Source organism: Gorilla gorilla, chromosome 2 (assembly GCF_029281585.2).
Source record: "Gorilla gorilla gorilla isolate KB3781 chromosome 2, NHGRI_mGorGor1-v2.1_pri, whole genome shotgun sequence".
Classification (NCBI taxonomy): domain Eukaryota; kingdom Metazoa; phylum Chordata; class Mammalia; order Primates; family Hominidae; genus Gorilla; species Gorilla gorilla.
This window is the reverse complement of record NC_086017.1, coordinates 206,368,749-206,385,655: the sequence shown is the minus strand read 5'-3', so window position 1 is coordinate 206,385,655 and position 16,907 is coordinate 206,368,749. Positions and strand designations below refer to the sequence as shown.

Sequence of the window (16,907 nt, the reverse complement as noted above, 5' to 3'; positions counted from 1 at the left end):
TATTTTTAAATGTACAATTAAATTATTTTGACTGTAGTCACCCTGTTGTGCTATCAAATACTAGGTCTCATTCATTCTGTTTTTTTTTTGTATCCATTAACCATCCCCACTCGCTGACACCCCTGGTTCCCACCACCACTCCCAGCCTCTGGTAACCATCCTTCTACTCTCCAGCTCCCTGAGTCCACTTGTTTTATTTTTTAGATCCCACAAATAAGTGAGAACATGAATGTTTGTCATTCTGTTCCTGGCAAGCAAATTCTTGATATCTAATAGCAAAGCTTCCTACCTTCCCTCCTTCAGTTTTGTATGAATCAAAATTAGTATCTTTATTTTATTATATCTTCAAATCTATGCGCTTGGTATATTCTCCATTTATTTAAGTTTTCTTTAATGGCTTTCATAAAGTTTTATGATTTTTCTTGTACATCTTTTGTTAGATTTATTCCTAGACACTTGTATTCTAAATGTTATCTTTAAATTTATTTATTTTACCACTGTTCTGTCTGTGATAAAATTGATTTTTCTGTATTGATTTTGTAACTAGTAATCTCTTTTAATATTGATTTATCTCTCAATTCTTTTGGATGTTCTGTGTATGAAGTGTTATCATCTACCAATAATGATAGTTTTTTCCTTTCTTTCCAATCTTGTACTTTTTTTTTGGTTATTTTGCTGGCTAGGAGTTTCATCATGATCTTGAGTGAGAGTGGTAATAATGGTTTTTTTCTTGTCTTGTTTGCTGTTTCAAAGGGAAAGTTTCTATTAGATTCCCCTTTGACCAGCCTTGGTTTTGCATTGTGTTCCCTGGACCTCACACCAAAACTCAAGTTCTCCTGATAGGCAGATGCCCTTGCTCTCCTCACCTCTTTGAATTCCAGTTTTCACTCAGTCTCTTGCCTTTGAGTATTCCTTCCTAGTTTGTCAGGTCATCAGTGTATTTAAGGAGATTCTAACACTATGTCTTTCATCCAACATATTTCATTGCTAAAGTTATGAAATCTGTCACATTTTAAGTAGTACTACAAAATATTAGTTGATATTAATAGTAATTAAATTGAAGACAATTTGTCTCAAGAAGTATAGTTGAAAATTAGAGAAACACTTGTAATGCCCTGCACTTTCAAAGAAGTCTTTTAAGTTGACCAAGGTTATGAAAAACTGCAGATGTTACAAATGAAACCTTTAGAATGTTAACAAAGTCAGTTATATTTATATTTACTGCTTACTTAATTCTCTCTGTATAATTAAATTGTAGCCTCAAATAAATTTTAAATGAAGGCATTAAAGTTTCCCTGATTTTTTTTTTCCCCCAAAGAAAAAGTAGGAAGCAATGTAGCAATTTGTTTACAGATTCTCCTTCATTTGATTATTTTGGATTATCAGGTCTTTTCGTGGTTAAAGTTTCAAAGGTGTCAGGAGAGGTTATTTTTTTTTCTCTTTTGAAATTCTGAATTTAGTCTGTTTCCTGTTCCTGACTTAGTACACTCTTAAATTTGGAGGGCCCTTAGATGGTTGTCACTCTGCCTTCCCTCCGGTGCAGGGCCCCAGCATCTCAGTAGATGCTGCCAAAATGTTTCCCAAGACAGGACGTTTACTGCTCCTTAATAGGGTAGAATTCTAATTTTAATTATTGGTCCAGGAGGAATTTTAAAAGTTATGGGACTGGCTTTAGAGTTTTAAATTTGCTGAAAACAGCAGTCTTAGAGTTGTGTTCAAAATGCTTTGAAGTTTGTTAGGCAATATTTTAAATATTGAATTTCTGATTTCCAAACTTCATGAATCTGTGGAAGAAAATTGGAAGTTTAAATTGCATTCAGGTGAAGATTTAGATAATTAGAATGCTAGAAGAAGACTGTGAGTGATTTCATAGTACTCATAAAAAAATGAGTTGAACTTGCCCACTTCAAACTGTAGACTAAGATCTGTTTCCTTTGAAAACTAAATTTTATTTTAGGAAAAAATGCCATAGACACTGTCAGATTGAAGAACTACCATGCCTGGGCTCAGTGGCTCACACCTGTAATTCCTGCACTTTGGGAGGCCGAGGCAGGTGAATCACTTGAAGTCAGGAGTTTGAGACCAGCCTGGCTAACATGGTGAAATCCCGTCTCTACTAAAAATACAAAAATTAGCTGGGCGTGGTGGCAAATGCCTGTAGTCCCAGCTACTCAGGAGGCTGAGGCAGGAGTATCACTTGAACCAGGAGGCAGAGGTTGCAGTGAGCTGAGATTGTGCCACTGCACTCCAGCCTGGGTGACAGAGTGAGATTCAGTCTCAAAAAAAAAAAAAAAAAAAAAAAAAAAAAAGGAACTACCATGGTAGTAATATATTTAGAAAATAGTGGTAACTTTAAATAATCCCAATTAAATGTAACCATATACTTTAAAAAAATTGTTAACACATATCACCATAAAATGTTGTGATAGGCTGGACACAGTGGCCCAATGCCTGTAATCCCAGCACTTTGGGAGGCTGAGGCAGACAGATCACCTGAGGTCAGGAATTCAAGACCAGCCTGGCCAACATGGTGAAACCCTGTCTCTACAAAAATTAGCTGGGCATGATGGTGTATGTCTGTAATTCCAGCTACATGGGAGACTGAGATGGGAGAATCACTGGAACCCGGGAGGCAGAGGTTGTAGTGAGCTGAGATCACTTCATTGCACTCCAGGCTGGGCGGCAGAGCGAGACTCTGTCTCAAAAAAAAAGAAAAAAAAAAGTTGTGATAAAACAAAAGAATTTTAAACGTCATACCCTGTGTAGTGTTTGTTTCCCTTGTTTATTCGTATACATATTATTTTGTGCTTTAATCACAATGTATATATAGTTTATGTTGACTTATTTTCTGTTTTGCACTATATTCTATATAATTATATGTCCTTAGGTCATCACAATAAGTATTGCATAAAATAATCCACTAAAGTCAAGTACTTTAATGTATTGAAACATTTCTTTATTATTGATCATTTAAGTCCCCCTTCATTTTTCTTATTAATATTGTTGTAACTGTCTTAATATAAACCTTTTCTTCCTTTTGAACTCTTTTCTTAGGATCCATTTCTTGTCTAGGAAACTTAGTCAAGTCATATGAACTTCTTTATGTGTTATTTTGTCTAGGATTTCTCCAGTGATGATTCTAAGTTAGAATATAACGTAGATGCTGCAAATGGCATAGTTATGGAAGGATATCTGTTCAAACGAGCCAGCAATGCCTTCAAAACTTGGAACAGGTAATATATTTCAAATACTAGTCTTGATCTGTACATAGTTTTGATTTTCTGACTTTCCCTGTGATTTGACAACTCTCTCCTTCATAATTCTTTAACTTCTGTAAATTCCATAGAAACTTTCCTGAACACAGTCTATTGAAGATAGATGCCCTTTAGAAGAAGGTGAAGAATAAAATCATTCATTCTAAATTCTAAAAATAAGCAAGGATTAAATAAGGAAGCAAGGAGAATTTTTATAATGCTTGGTCTATAGTGGCTAGCTCATTATAGTAAATAAGTTTTGAATATGGTCTACCTCCTATATTTGTTATAAAATAGATTTGAGTACAAATTATGAATATGATAGATGAGTAGGACAAGTGAGCTTTCTTTTTTCTTTTGGTTTCTCCTCTATATGATGTTTATGTACATTTTTACTTAGTGTTTGCTTATTGTATTAGTCCATTTTCTCACTGTTATAGATACTACCTGAGACTGGGTAATTTATAAAGAAAGGAGTTTTAATTGACTCACAGTTCTCCATGGCTGGGGAGGCCTCAGGAAACTTACAGTCATGGCAGAAGGTGAAGGGAAAGCAGGCACCTTCTTCGCAAGGCAGCAGAGAGAGAGGGCTCAGGGGAAATTGCCGCTTTTAAACCATTATATCTTGTGAGAATTCCCTCACTATCATGAGAACAGCATGGGGGAAATTGCTCCCATGATCCAGTCACCTCCCACCAGGTCCCTTTTTCAACATGTGGGGATTACAATTTAAGATGAGATTTGGGTGGGGATACAGAGCCAAACCATATTTCACCCCTGGCGTTTCTCAAATCTCATGTCCTTTTCACATTTCAAAATCAATCAGGACTTCCCAACAGTTCCCCAAAGTCTTATCTCATTCCAGCATTAACTCAAAAGTCCAAGTCCACAGTCTCATCTGAGACAAGGCAAGTCCCTTCTGTCTATGAGCCTGTAAAAATAAAAAACAAGTTAGTTACTTCCAAGATACAAGGGAAGTACAGGCATTGGGTAAATGTTCCCATTCCAGATGGGAAAATACGACCAAAACAAAGGGGTCACAGGCCCCACACAAATTCGAAACCCAGCCAGGCAGTCATTAAATCTTAAAGCTCTAAAATCTCCTTTGACTCCATGTCTCACATTCCAGGGCAGGCTATGCAGCGGGTGGGTTCCCATGGCCTTAGGCAACTCCACCTCTGTGGCTCTGCAGAGTATAGCCCCTGCGCTGCTTTTATGGGCTGGCATTGAGTGCTTGCGGTGTTTCCAGGTGCATGGTGCAAGCTGTTGGTGGATCTACCTTTCTGGGGTCTGGAGGATGATGGCCCTCTTCTCAAAGCTCCACTAGGCAGTGCCACAGTGGGGACTGTATGTGGGAGATCCAGTCCCACATTCCCTTCTGCACTGCTTTAGGAGAGGTTCTCCATGAGGGCTCCTCTCCTGCCGCAGACTTCTGCCTGGACCCTCAAGCGTTTCTATACATCCTCTGGAATCTAGGTGGAGTTTCCCAAACCTAAATTCTCATCTTCCATGCATCTATAGGCCTAATGCCACGTGGAAGCCACCAATGCTTGGGGCTTGCCCACTCTGAAGCAGTGGCCCGAGCTGTACCTTGGCCTCTTTTAGCCGTGGCTGGAATTGGAGTGCCTGGGTTGCAGGGCACCAAGTTCCAAGGCTGCACAGAGCAGCAGGGTCCTGGGCCCTGGCCCACAATACTATTTTTCCCTCCTAGGTCTCTGGGCCTGTCATGGGAGGGGCTGCCTCAAAGATTTCTTACATGCCCTGGAGACATTTTTCCCATTGTCTTGGATGTAAACATTCAGCTCCTCATTATTTATGCAAATTTTTTGCAGCTGGCTTGAATTTCTCCTCAGAAAATGGATTTTTCTTTTATACCTCATGGTCAGGCTGCAAATTTTCCGAACTGTTAGGCTCTGCTTCCCTTTTAAACTAAGTTCCAATTTCTTATCTTTTCTTTGTGAACGCATATAACGGTACACTTTCAGGAAATCCAAGTCACCTCTTGAATGTTTTCCTGCTTAGAAATTTCTTCTGCCAGATATCCTAAATCCTCTCTCTGAAGTTTAAGGTTCCACAGATCTCTAGGGCAGGGGCAAAAATGCTGCCAGTCTCTTTGCTAAAGTATAGCGAGAGTGACATTTGTTCCAGTTCCCAATAAGTTCTTCATCTCCATCTGAGACCACCTCAGCCTGGACTACATTGTCCATATCAGTATCAGCATTTTGGTCAAAAGCATTCAACAAGTCTCTTGGAAGTTCCAAACTTTTCCTCATCTTCCTGCCTTCTGAGCCCTCCAAACTGTTCCAACCTCTGCCTATTACTCATTTCCAAAGTGGCTTCCACATTTTCAGATTATCTTTATAGCAATACCCCACTCTGCTGGTACCAGGTCTCTGTATTAGTCCATATTCACACTGCTAGAAAGATACTACCTGAGACTGGGTAATTTATAAAGAAAGGAGTTTAAATTGACTCACAGTTCTACATGGCTGGGGAAGCCTCAGGAAACTTAGAATTATGGCAGAAGGGGAAGCAGGCATCTTCCTCACAAAGATGGTAGGAGAGAGAGAGCTCAGGGGAAACTGCCACTTTTAAACTATCAGCTCTCCTAAGAACTCCCTCACCATCACGAGAACAGCATGGGGAAAACCGCCTGCATGACCCAGTCACCTCCCACCACATCCCTCCCACGGCACGTGGGGATTACAGTTCAAGGTGAGATTTGGGTAGTGACACAGAGCCAGTCCATATCACTTATGAATCTTTTTTTTTCCTGCCCTTTGTGAACAAAATGCTTATGAATCTTTAAGCTAGGCGATCCTGATCTTTTGATCTTTGCAATAACTTCAATAAAACAGGAGTTTTAGGAAATAGGATTTTTTTCATATATGAAGCTGTGGCAGTTGATGCTCCTTTATTCTAAACTTGATGGCTACCAAAAACTTTGAAGGTGTTGCTAAACAAATTTTTATAAAATATAAATCTGTTAAATGTCTGTTAAAAGAATGTATAAAATATTTCATTGTATTTTCTCATGTAGTAATATACTAAAATGAAATAACTTCAGACATTAAAGCTTCAACCAAAAGATTGGTTGTCGCAGGATCATTCTTCTGGGTATCAGTGATTATCTGTGATTCAAAGATGCCTCTATTTTTGCCAAAAATAAAAAAGTAGTCAAAAAAATTCTGTAATATGAGTAGTAGTTGGATTCTGGTTGATTTACTATTATATTATTGGTTATAATGTGTTTATTTTATTACTTGAAGAGAATATGAATTTAATGATGGTTGTTTTTATTTTAAAAAAATGGACATTAGTAAATATAATTTCCTAGTAAGTTTAACTTTGTGTACATTTTTGTTAAATGGAAAAATTTAATGTTTTATTAAAATGGGTTTCTAGTGTAATTATTCTTATGTCTTGGTGTCAAGGTTATATAGAAAAAACATTCACTGGGTGGGCACGGTGGCTCACGCCTATAATCCCAGCACTTCGGGAGGCTGGGGCAGGTGAATCACTTGAGGTCAGGAGTTTGAGACCAGCCTGGCCAACATGGTGAAACCCCATCTCTACTAAAAATACAAAAATTAGCCTGGCCTGGTGTTGTATGCCTATAATCCCAGCTACTTGGCAGGCTGAGGCAGGAGAATTGCTTGAACCCCAGAGGCAGAGACTGCAGTGAGCCGAGATTGCACCACTGCACTCCAGCCTGGGTGAGACTCTGTCTCAAAAAAACAAACAAAAAAATTCACTGACATTTCTGAATGTCAGTGATTTATTGAGCATTTCCCCAGCATTTGATATTGCTAGATGTTTACATGGTAGATGGTTTGTTTTATTCAAAATAATTTTTCTGAACCTGAGAGTTAATATAAAATGGAAAGAATAATGATTATATTTGATGTTAAACCTGAGTTTAGAGAGCTTTAAAAATAATACATGGGCTGGACATGGTGGTTCATGCCTGTGATCCTAGCACTTTGGGAGGCTGAGGTGGGTGTATCACTTGAGGCCAGGAGTTTGAGACCAGCCTGGCCAACACAGTGAAACCCTGTCTTTACTAAAAATAGAAAAAATTAGCTGGACGTGGTGGCGCATGCCTGTAATCCCAGCTACTTGGGAGGCTGAGGCAGAAGAATCGTTTGGAACTAGGAGACAGAAGTTGTAGGAGTCAGGATTGTGCCACTGCACTTCCAGTCTGGACGACACAGTGAGACTCTGTCTCTTAAATAAATAAATAAATAAATAAATAAATAAAAGAATAGTACATGAATATAGGAGGACCAACTCAAGTAGTGTGGTTAGAAATAATGTTTCTAGCTAAAGTGAAAATAAAAACTTAAAATTACATTTTCTAAGCTCTAAAAAGTAAGACAGTAGTCTTTTAAGCCTTTCCTGACAAATTTCTGTAGCCAGAGTAGAAGTTGGAAAAACAAACAAACAAACAAACAAAAAAATCAGCTTGACTGGTGAGTCTTTATAATAAAGGTTACTCACCAGTATGTTTTCATGATATAATGGCAGAATTGAATTTTAGCCTTCGGATTTCAAAACAACCTACTTAAAGTTTAACAAAGTGAAAATACAGTAAATCCATAGAAACATACCATTATGTTAAGAAGAAAAGAAATGAATTTCCATGGACTACTGCCATGAGAGATGGTCTCAGACTTCAAAATGAAGCATAGTAAGTGTTAGTGGAATATTGCACTGCCATTTAGGACAATAGAAGGAAGTCAATTTTGATTTATACATGAACCTTTTCATTATGATTAATTTTCTGAATTACATTGGCATAGATATTAAAATGCAGCTAAAATCAAGTGAGGAATAATGGTTAATTAATGTAGACATTACCTCCTATTTACAAAGTGAAAAAAACAATGCCTTTGGAAATTAGGCTGTTTTTAATAAAGGAGATGCCATCTATACGTAGTGAAATGGCAGTTATTGATTAGAATCATAGATTGTAGAGCCCCCTTATTTTCAGTAAAGAAATGGAGCTTCAGAGACATAGTCACTTTTTCAAGATCACACAGCTGGTTTGTGAACAAATTGAGGGGCAAAACCTGGAACTCCGAACTCTTCCTCAAGTATCCTATGGCATTTTTCTTACTTGCTGTGAAAATTCCAAACCATCTTTATTTTGATAGAACAAGATACAGCTTCAACTATGAAAAAATACTTCATTTTAGAAGAACTTCCTGAAACACTTACATTATTAGGAAAAATTATGGATAGCAAATTAATATCATTTTCACATGCTATTGAAGAACGTTTGCCGAAAACACTAGTAAAATTCTGACTTGTAAAAGAATATAGCATATAAGGCCAGTCATTGTGGCTCATGCCTCTAATCCCAGCAGTTTGGGAGGCCAAGGCAGGCAGATTGCTTGAGCCCAGGAATTGGAGACCAGCTTGGGCAACATGGTGAAACCCCATCTCTACAAAAAACAAATATAAAAATTAGTCAGGTGTGGTGGTGTGGTGCCTGTAGCCCCAGCTACTCAGGTGGCTGAGGCGGGAAGACCGCTTGAGACCAAGAGATAGAGGCTGCAGTGAGCCTCTGCATTGTGCCTCTGCACTCCAGCCTGGGTGACGGAGACCCTGTCTCAATCAGCCAATCAACGAAAGTCCAAACCTTGTGACTAAAGTCTTTAAGTATTTCTAGACAGAAGGGAGAGGAAAGAAGAGTAATCTTTTAAATGTTACTTAGAATTCTCTTCTGCTTTTCTGCTTTTTAATATTAAAAATTTGGAATTCAAATTTCTTAAAGTATCTCAAAATCCAATTCTCTGCCCAGCTTAATTTATTTTACTGGACTTTGAGTAAAAGACTGTATTTATGATATTGGTGAGTTAATTTAAAAAATTCAGGAATCCAGTGATTCAAATATGAAGATATTTCTGCCTGCTATTTAAATATTTTTTTGGGATTGTTTATGGATTACTTTTAGGGCACCTTTCTTTTTTAGTCACCATAGGGTACCACACATTTGCTATTACCTATACTTCTATGGAATTATTGCGTACAGTCTTATCAAAATCAACTATTTAAAAAGACCTTCTGGCTGGGCATGGTGGCTCATGCCTGTAATCCCAGCACTTTGGGAGGCCGAGGTGGGCAGTTCACTTGAGGTCAGGCGTTCAAGACCAGCCTGGCCAACATGGCGAGAACCCTGTCTCTACTAAAAATATAAAAATTAGCCGGTCATGGTGGCACGCATCTGTAATCCCAGCTCCTCGGGAAACTGAGGCAGGAGAATCACTTGAACCCAAGGAGGCAGAGGTTGCAGTGAGCCGAGATTGTACCACTGCACTCCAGCCTGGACGACCAGAGTGAGACTTCGTCTCAAAAAAAGAAAAAAAAAAATCTTCTTTCTCCCATAAATAAGATACACTTACTATGTACCCACAAAAATTTAAAAAAAAAAAAAAAAACTTTCTTCCTCAGGGAAATGTGAGTGTGACTAGGAATTTCCAGATAGTTTTAATAAAACCTCACTTTGTGCTTCATAAATTACAAGTGTATTTCAGGTCATTCCAAAATCTGGAATTTAATTGAATAGATAATATTTTGTATGATGCGATTGAAATAGCATAAGGAGTGAAAAGTTTTATGTCTTAGGTGAACTGTTGTAGTTGGTAATATCTCAAAAATTTTATAAATCTATAAAATATATTTTTCTGAAGATATAAGTGAAGTCACCACAATAATCTTTCTTTGTTGGGTCATTTTCTCAGTGTGGCAGCTTCCTTTCAGGCTCAAATTAGTGGATTATTAGAACTTATATTCTCTTTTGCTTTTTATGATTAAATTCTGAAAAGATGAAGGAAAATAAATAGATACTAACATATTTAGTTATAACTTGGAAAAACTAATAAAACTGAATAATTACTTGCTATGCTCAGTCTTTGTTGAAATAGAAAATACAGCTAAGAGCATAGAAGGTACTACACAGGATTTTAAAGCAAAATGTTCTGTATGCTGCTGGTATAGATGTAAATGTTTTATTTCTATTGGCCTTTTGTATTATAAGAAGTATATACATGGATTAAAGATTAATACTACGTATGTGTGGCCTTCAAGTCACTGATAACCATTTCATGAAAATGGGATGGGCAATTGGGAGAAATGTTTATTTGCCTAATATTTTATAATCTTTGACATCCTCTATTTAGTGAACCTACTTTCTTTATGAAGACTTTTCATTTATCTCAGGTTTATATAGGCAATTCCTACAGTGATTGTTTTCCTTAATTTTTAGGAGCAGCTGATTAAGATGAGGCGCGAGGTACTATCTATATTTTATAGCCATGACCATTGAGGCAGAAAATAATAGTAGAGGTATATCCAAGTATGCTAAATCCTACCAGAACTTCCTGTAATGTAGTATTTGAAGAACTTTTTGAATATTCCTGAAATTTTCAGAGTCTTAAGAGTTGGAATTAATTGTACAAATGCATATGTGTATAAAAAGTTAATAAAATGCAACAGATACTTCTGATTATTTTGTTAGGTTCAGAGCTTAAGCTTGTTTCTTAATTCTTGCTTTATTTTCGTATCATGCTAGTCCTTTGCTTATTTTGCACATTTTTCGTTTTCATTCTTTTACCACCTTTCCCTTATGTTTTAATCCTGCCCCATTTTTTCACACGACAGGAAAAAGCCCGATCACATCAGGTACCAAATGGCTTCCTTCCCTTTACCCTCATCTTACTCCAGTTTCCTTTTTGGCACGAGAAAGCTCATAATTAACTTGCATTCCAGTTGGATTACTTGCAATGGATGAAAAGTCTCTTTATGTTTTAAATTGGGAAGAAAATATAACTTTTATTTGAGAAATGGAATTATACCTTTTAGTTGCACATCTCCTCAATTTGTTTTAATCTGTAAAGGAATATTTGATTTATTTATAATTACCCAAAGAAGATACAGATTGAGTAATTTACTTTTTTTTTAAACATATCTTATTTTTTTAAAAAGAGAAATAAAGGCTGGATGTGGTGGCATGCCTCTGTGGTCCCAGCTACTCCAGAGGCTGAGGTGGGAGGATCACTTGAGCCCAGGATTTCCAGACTGCAGTGAGCTGTGATTGCACCACGACACTCCAGGCTGAGTGACAGAGTGAGGCCCTGTCTCTAAAAAAAATTACATATATATCTAAACAAATAAAAATATAGAGGGAAATAAGCTAGTAAACTCTTTTTAAAAATTTGAGCAGTAACTAGGATTAGTCCTTTTGGTAAAACCATATTGATTATCTTGAAAGAATACATTGTCAGTTCATTACCTTTTTTTGTTTTGCCATTTATTTTCTCTGTATAAAAATAAATTGAAGTAAAGGAGCATTCATGTTCAGGCTTTTAATTTTTACCAGTTGTTTACCTGTTTGGCACTTACATGAATGTGTAAATAAACCCATCATCTGTATAGTTTTAGTGATAATGCTTCTACAGATTTAGAAGTTTGACTTTTACTCATGTTCTTGATTTCAAGAGCAGTCTGGGACTAGTGATGAAACATGGTAAAAGATAACTCGATTTTTTTGTTTATGTATTTTTTTCTTTTCCTGCCCAAATTTTGTCATTTGGAAGCTCTAATTAGTATGTTAATAATATTTAATAATTTATAAATTTAATATTTACAACAAATATATTTTAAAGTATAATATTTAGAATTTAATAAAATGTGTATTGAGTTATTTCAATTTGAGATACAAAGTGGTACCTTATTTTTCTTAATGAAGCAAGAAATTTTTCTATTTTAAAAACTGTCTTGGCCGGGCGCGGTGGCTCATGCCTGTAATCCCAGCACTTTGGGAGGCTGAGGCAGGTGGATCACTTGAGGTCAGGAGCTCAAGACCAGCTTGGCCAACATGGCGAAACCCCGTCTCTACTAAAAATACAAAAATTAGCTGGGCGTGGTAGTGCATGCCTGTAATCCCAGCTACTCAGGAGACTGAGACAGGAGAATCGCTTGAACTCAGGAGGCGGAGGTTGCAGTGAGCCGAGATCGTGCCATTGCACTCCAACCTGGGCAACAGAGTGAGACTCCATCTCAAAAACAAAAACAAAAAACAAAACAGAAAACTGTCTTGTATTTTGGCTTTGTGGTCAGTTTCTGAATCCAAAGTTAAGTATTTTTTCTATATTTCACAGTCCATGAGCTGTTTTTAAGTCTTACTTTTCCTTTTCTTAGAAATGTTAATAACAACTAGGGCCGGGCGTGGTGGCTCACGCCTGTAGTCCCAGCACTTTGGGAGGCCAAGGTGGGTGGATCGCTTGAGACCAGGAGTTAGAGACCAGCCTGGCCAACATGGTAAAACCTCGTCTCTACTAAAAATACAAAAATTAGCAGGGTGTGGTGGCGTGTGTCTGTAACCCCAGCTACTCTGGAGGTTAAGGTACCAGGATTGCTTGAACCCAGGAAGTGGAAATTTCAGTGAGCCAAGATCGCACCCCTGCACTCCAGCTTGGGCGACAGAGTGAGACTCTGCTTCAAAAAAAACAAAAAAACAAAAAAAACACAATGAAATGTTAATAACAACTAGGATTATTCTTTAGAAATAATTAAAAATTATATTCCCTTTTACTTACGTGATTAAAGTTTTGGTCAATGTTACTAGTTTTTTAAATTTATAATAGCAATGGAGGAGTGATAGTGTCATAAGACACACAAATCTTAGTATAATAATTGAAAAAATGTTTTCTACCTAGGATATATGACGTTTTTCCTTAAGAGATGTGAAATTAAGAGTTTATATTTTCTTTCCTCAGTTTATAAAAATTGATGTTATGAAAACGTCATTCAGAAGCAGATAGATGGCAGAGGAACTGGGTTTCAGAAATACATATGATCCTTAGGTTAATAATCAGAGGGCTAGGTCTTTGACAACAACATAAGTTTTAATACTATTTTTAGAAGATATTGTCCTAAGATGCAGCTGGTCAAGAGAAGTTAATTTTTTGAAGCCCTCAGAACCGTGAAAAGTTTACATAATTTGTTGTTTAGTAAAACTCTTGGTAGCTTTCATCAAATTACAGAATTTACTATGATATAAAACAAATGATTTTGTATTACTGCAGTTCACCCTACTTCAAATGATTTTTACACAAATGCTTTCATCAGTGTCAGAGATTGTTTCCATTGCATGTCATCCCATGTGGCAGGGTTGCACCATTTTGTTTGTTTGTAGGTATTTCCTTAACATTTCTAACCAACTATCTGTCCCAAAGTAAAGAAACCCAGAAGTTCTTCCTTTTCTAGCCTACCTCTTGATGATTTGCATTTAGAGGCAACCTAGCTCATTTTATCTAGATGCTTATTTAACAAATGTCTTTTTTAATGGTAAAGGCGATTCCTCTTTAAGTGACAAGAAAACCTAAGTCTGTCTAGTAAATGGCTTAAAAGTGGAAAAGCATCTTCTAGTCATGAGATGAGAACAGCTTTGGATAATTAACTTAATTTTTAAAAATAGAAATTCTAAATGTCTAAATACAATTTCTAATGCTTCATATTAGTATCAATGAAAAGGTAGAATATCTGCTAATTGATTAATAACTAATGTTACAATAGAAATCATCTCACATGAAACTAATTTTAAAATAATGATTCAAATACTGTTTTACCTTTCATGCTTGATAAGAAGTTTTGCTTTCTTTTCTGAATGGCTTTTGGCTGTGAATTTTTTTTATGCCTTTAGGTCTTTTATTGTTTTAATAAATTAGAATTAGTAAATATGTAATACATAGCTTAGATTTTTCTTCTAAAAAAGATCATAAGTAAATTGTTTGTCTAATAATTTACAGTAATGAGCAGAACCATATAAATAGTTGAGTGAATCATTTGTAGTAATAACTTTGATTATTTTACTTAGGAGTATTTTATATGAAAGTAAGGCCAAGCTAATTTGTGATTATCTCTTGTTAGATGTCGGTTCTGACATGATTAGTTTTCTGTTTTGCTTATCAAATCAAACTCTTACTGAATTATCTGCTGAAAAGTTGAAAATAAAGCACAATTTATTTCAATGTTTTTCTGTATACAAGTGGATACTTTTTTTTTTTTTTGAGACGGAGTCTTGCTCGGTCGCCCAGGCTGGAGTGCAATGGCGTGATCTCGGCTCACTGCAACCTCTGCCTCCCGGGTTCAAGTGGTTCTCCTGCCTCAGCCTCCTGAGTAGCTGGGATTACAGGCGCCTGCTGCCATGCCCAGCTAATTTTTGTATATTTTATTAGAGGCTAGGTTTCACCATGTTGGTCAGGCTGGTCTCGAACTCCTGACCTCAGGTGATCCACTGGCTTTGGCCTCCCAAAGTGCTGGGATTACAGGCGTGAGCCACCGTGCCTGGCCACAAGTGGATACTTTTATTCACAATATACATTTATGCCAACTTTATGAGAAAAGCAATTATTTCTGGGGAAAGAGTTCAGTTATTTTTGAGGAACTGTAAATTTGTACTTTAAAACAGTTATTATTTGGTGATAGCATAAAGGATAACTGCTTTTGTTAGGATGTAAATTTATGACATGAAATTAATCAAAATGTAGTACTTTAATTTTCCTAACCTGTGGTTTTAAAATGTTTGTTCTTTACTTTCAGTAGTTTTCCCATGTTAGAATCAGTTTATATAAAGCAAAATAATACAGTGGACTTCTCAAAACATAGTTACCACAATGTGATTTCCAGTGCTTTCTCAAATATTTCATTTCTAACAACAATGGAAATAAATTATGTTTATGAAAACTTAATCTATTTTGTGTTTCTGTAGGCGCTGGTTTTCAATACAGAATAATCAGTTGGTTTACCAGAAAAAATTTAAGGTAGGTGTTAATAAGTGAAACCCCAGTGAGTTACCAATTTCAGTTATTTATCTGTTTTGGTAAACATTGAAGTCTATAGATACTCATTTGTGTAAAATTAATGTAATTACTTATTAGTTTTATGTTTGAGCAGGTATAAGAGGACTCTAGGGTGGAAAATATCAACATTTAATTCTTAAAAGCAAAGTGATTTGAATCCTGAGTTCTTAATTCCTTGCTTTGAGATGGATTTTTCTGGGTCACAGGATTTTTAAAAATGTTTTGGTAGCTTTTAAATGGTATATATTAGTTGTGCGTACTTTTGTGGTACATGTGCTATTTTGATACTTGTATACAATGTGTGATGATCAAATCAGGGTAACTGGGGTATCCATCACCTCAAACATTTTTGTCTTAGGAACATTACAAATCTCCTCTCCTAGCCGTTTTGAAATATACAACATACTTTTATTTCTTTATATGTATCTTTGTCTAGTCCGTGACAGAAATAACACTGCCATTCCATAGCACTATTTTGAAGATGAAAGAGAGGGTGCCTTTTAAATAATGTCACAATAGGGCCAAAGGTGATAGGACAGAATGGTTAAAAATTACATTAATTAAAATGTAAGCTGAAAGTAATTTAAATAGAGCTCCTTAAATTTGTTAATATCGTTTTATATGTTTGTTTTCCTGAACCTTATTTTAAGGATGAGGAAGTTTTATTTATAGGAAAGACATATTGGGATTACATGTCAGTTGAGAATATGAAAATAACTAGAAACAAAAGAATGAATCATTAGTTAATGGATAACTTGCTTTTCACCTAGTTACTTTTTATGAATGATATTCTGTAAACTGCAGATTTCAAATCTCTACTCTTGAGATGACACAATATGAAATTTTACTTGCTTGGTTCTATGGTAGCAGGTTTGTATGACAGAAGCCCTTTAATCAGCTAATTATTAGTTCATGGTTTCTTCTATTCTGATAAACTTGGTTTTGAATTTATATTTTTATTAAACAGTAGAAAGTGATAAAATCTTTCTGATTCTCCTAGGCATTTTAAGAAGTTATAGCTTTCTTTGAGGTATTTGAAACTTGACTGAATAAAAGCTTCTCTTTTGGAGGAAAGTAGCTTTTATTATATGTGAGTGGGGACCAGGAGAGTGGATATAAAAGAAAATGGAAGAAAAGCCACAGAACATTAACATTTATTGAGCATCTACTAAGTGTCAAGTGTTGGACCAGGCTCTTTATATGTAAACAATTTCATTTAATCTCTATATAATTTATGAGATAGATACAGTTATTAACAGGACAAAATTACTTTTATGTCTATATTGATAACCCGTTTCTAAAATAAAATATAAATCTTGAAAATTAGACCAGTTATGCCAAGTAATATTTTTAAGTATTTCATTATTGGTAGTATTAAAACCTAAGTGGAAAAATATGGAAATTTGGTTTCCTCACTGTAGGATAATCCGACTGTAGTAGTTGAAGACCTCAGGCTTTGCACAGTGAAACATTGTGAAGACATAGAGCGACGATTCTGCTTTGAGGTGGTCTCGCCAACAAAGTAAGTGGTTCTAAAGGATCTGTGATTTGCTTTTATGTTTTTATAGTTTGTCTTAAAGAACTTTCCAGAGTAGAGAAATTTACATTTGTCTGTATCTGTGCTAAAGAGAAAAAAAAGTTTTAAAAATAAATTTCAATAATTAATGGTTACAGATATTATAGTCAGGTATTTATGTAACTTCTACCATTTATCCTATTCTTTAAATTCCATAAAGGTGATTTATGGGCTCATATGAAAGTTTTAGCTATTATGATGAATTGAAAT

At 35.9% G+C, this 16,907-nt stretch overlaps 1 protein-coding gene across 17 annotated transcripts in view; it reads left to right on the top strand.

Moving 5' to 3' along the window:
- ACAP2 (ArfGAP with coiled-coil, ankyrin repeat and PH domains 2) overlaps window positions 1–16,907 on the top strand; it is a 177,290-nt gene that overhangs the window by 127,886 nt on the left and 32,497 nt on the right. For 9 of the 17 annotated variants that reach the window (XM_031007305.3, XM_055382698.2, XM_055382699.2 and 6 more), the window contains 3 exons: window positions 3,121–3,233; window positions 15,031–15,082; window positions 16,543–16,643. In XM_031007305.3, the coding sequence (XP_030863165.1) occupies window positions 3,121–3,233; window positions 15,031–15,082; window positions 16,543–16,643 (266 nt within the window). Of the gene's footprint in view, window positions 1–3,120; window positions 3,234–10,919; window positions 10,941–15,030; window positions 15,083–16,542; window positions 16,644–16,907 lie in introns of all 17 variants that reach the window. The other 8 variants (XM_055382700.2, XM_055382696.2, XM_055382695.2 and 5 more) reach the window with 1 other exon arrangement.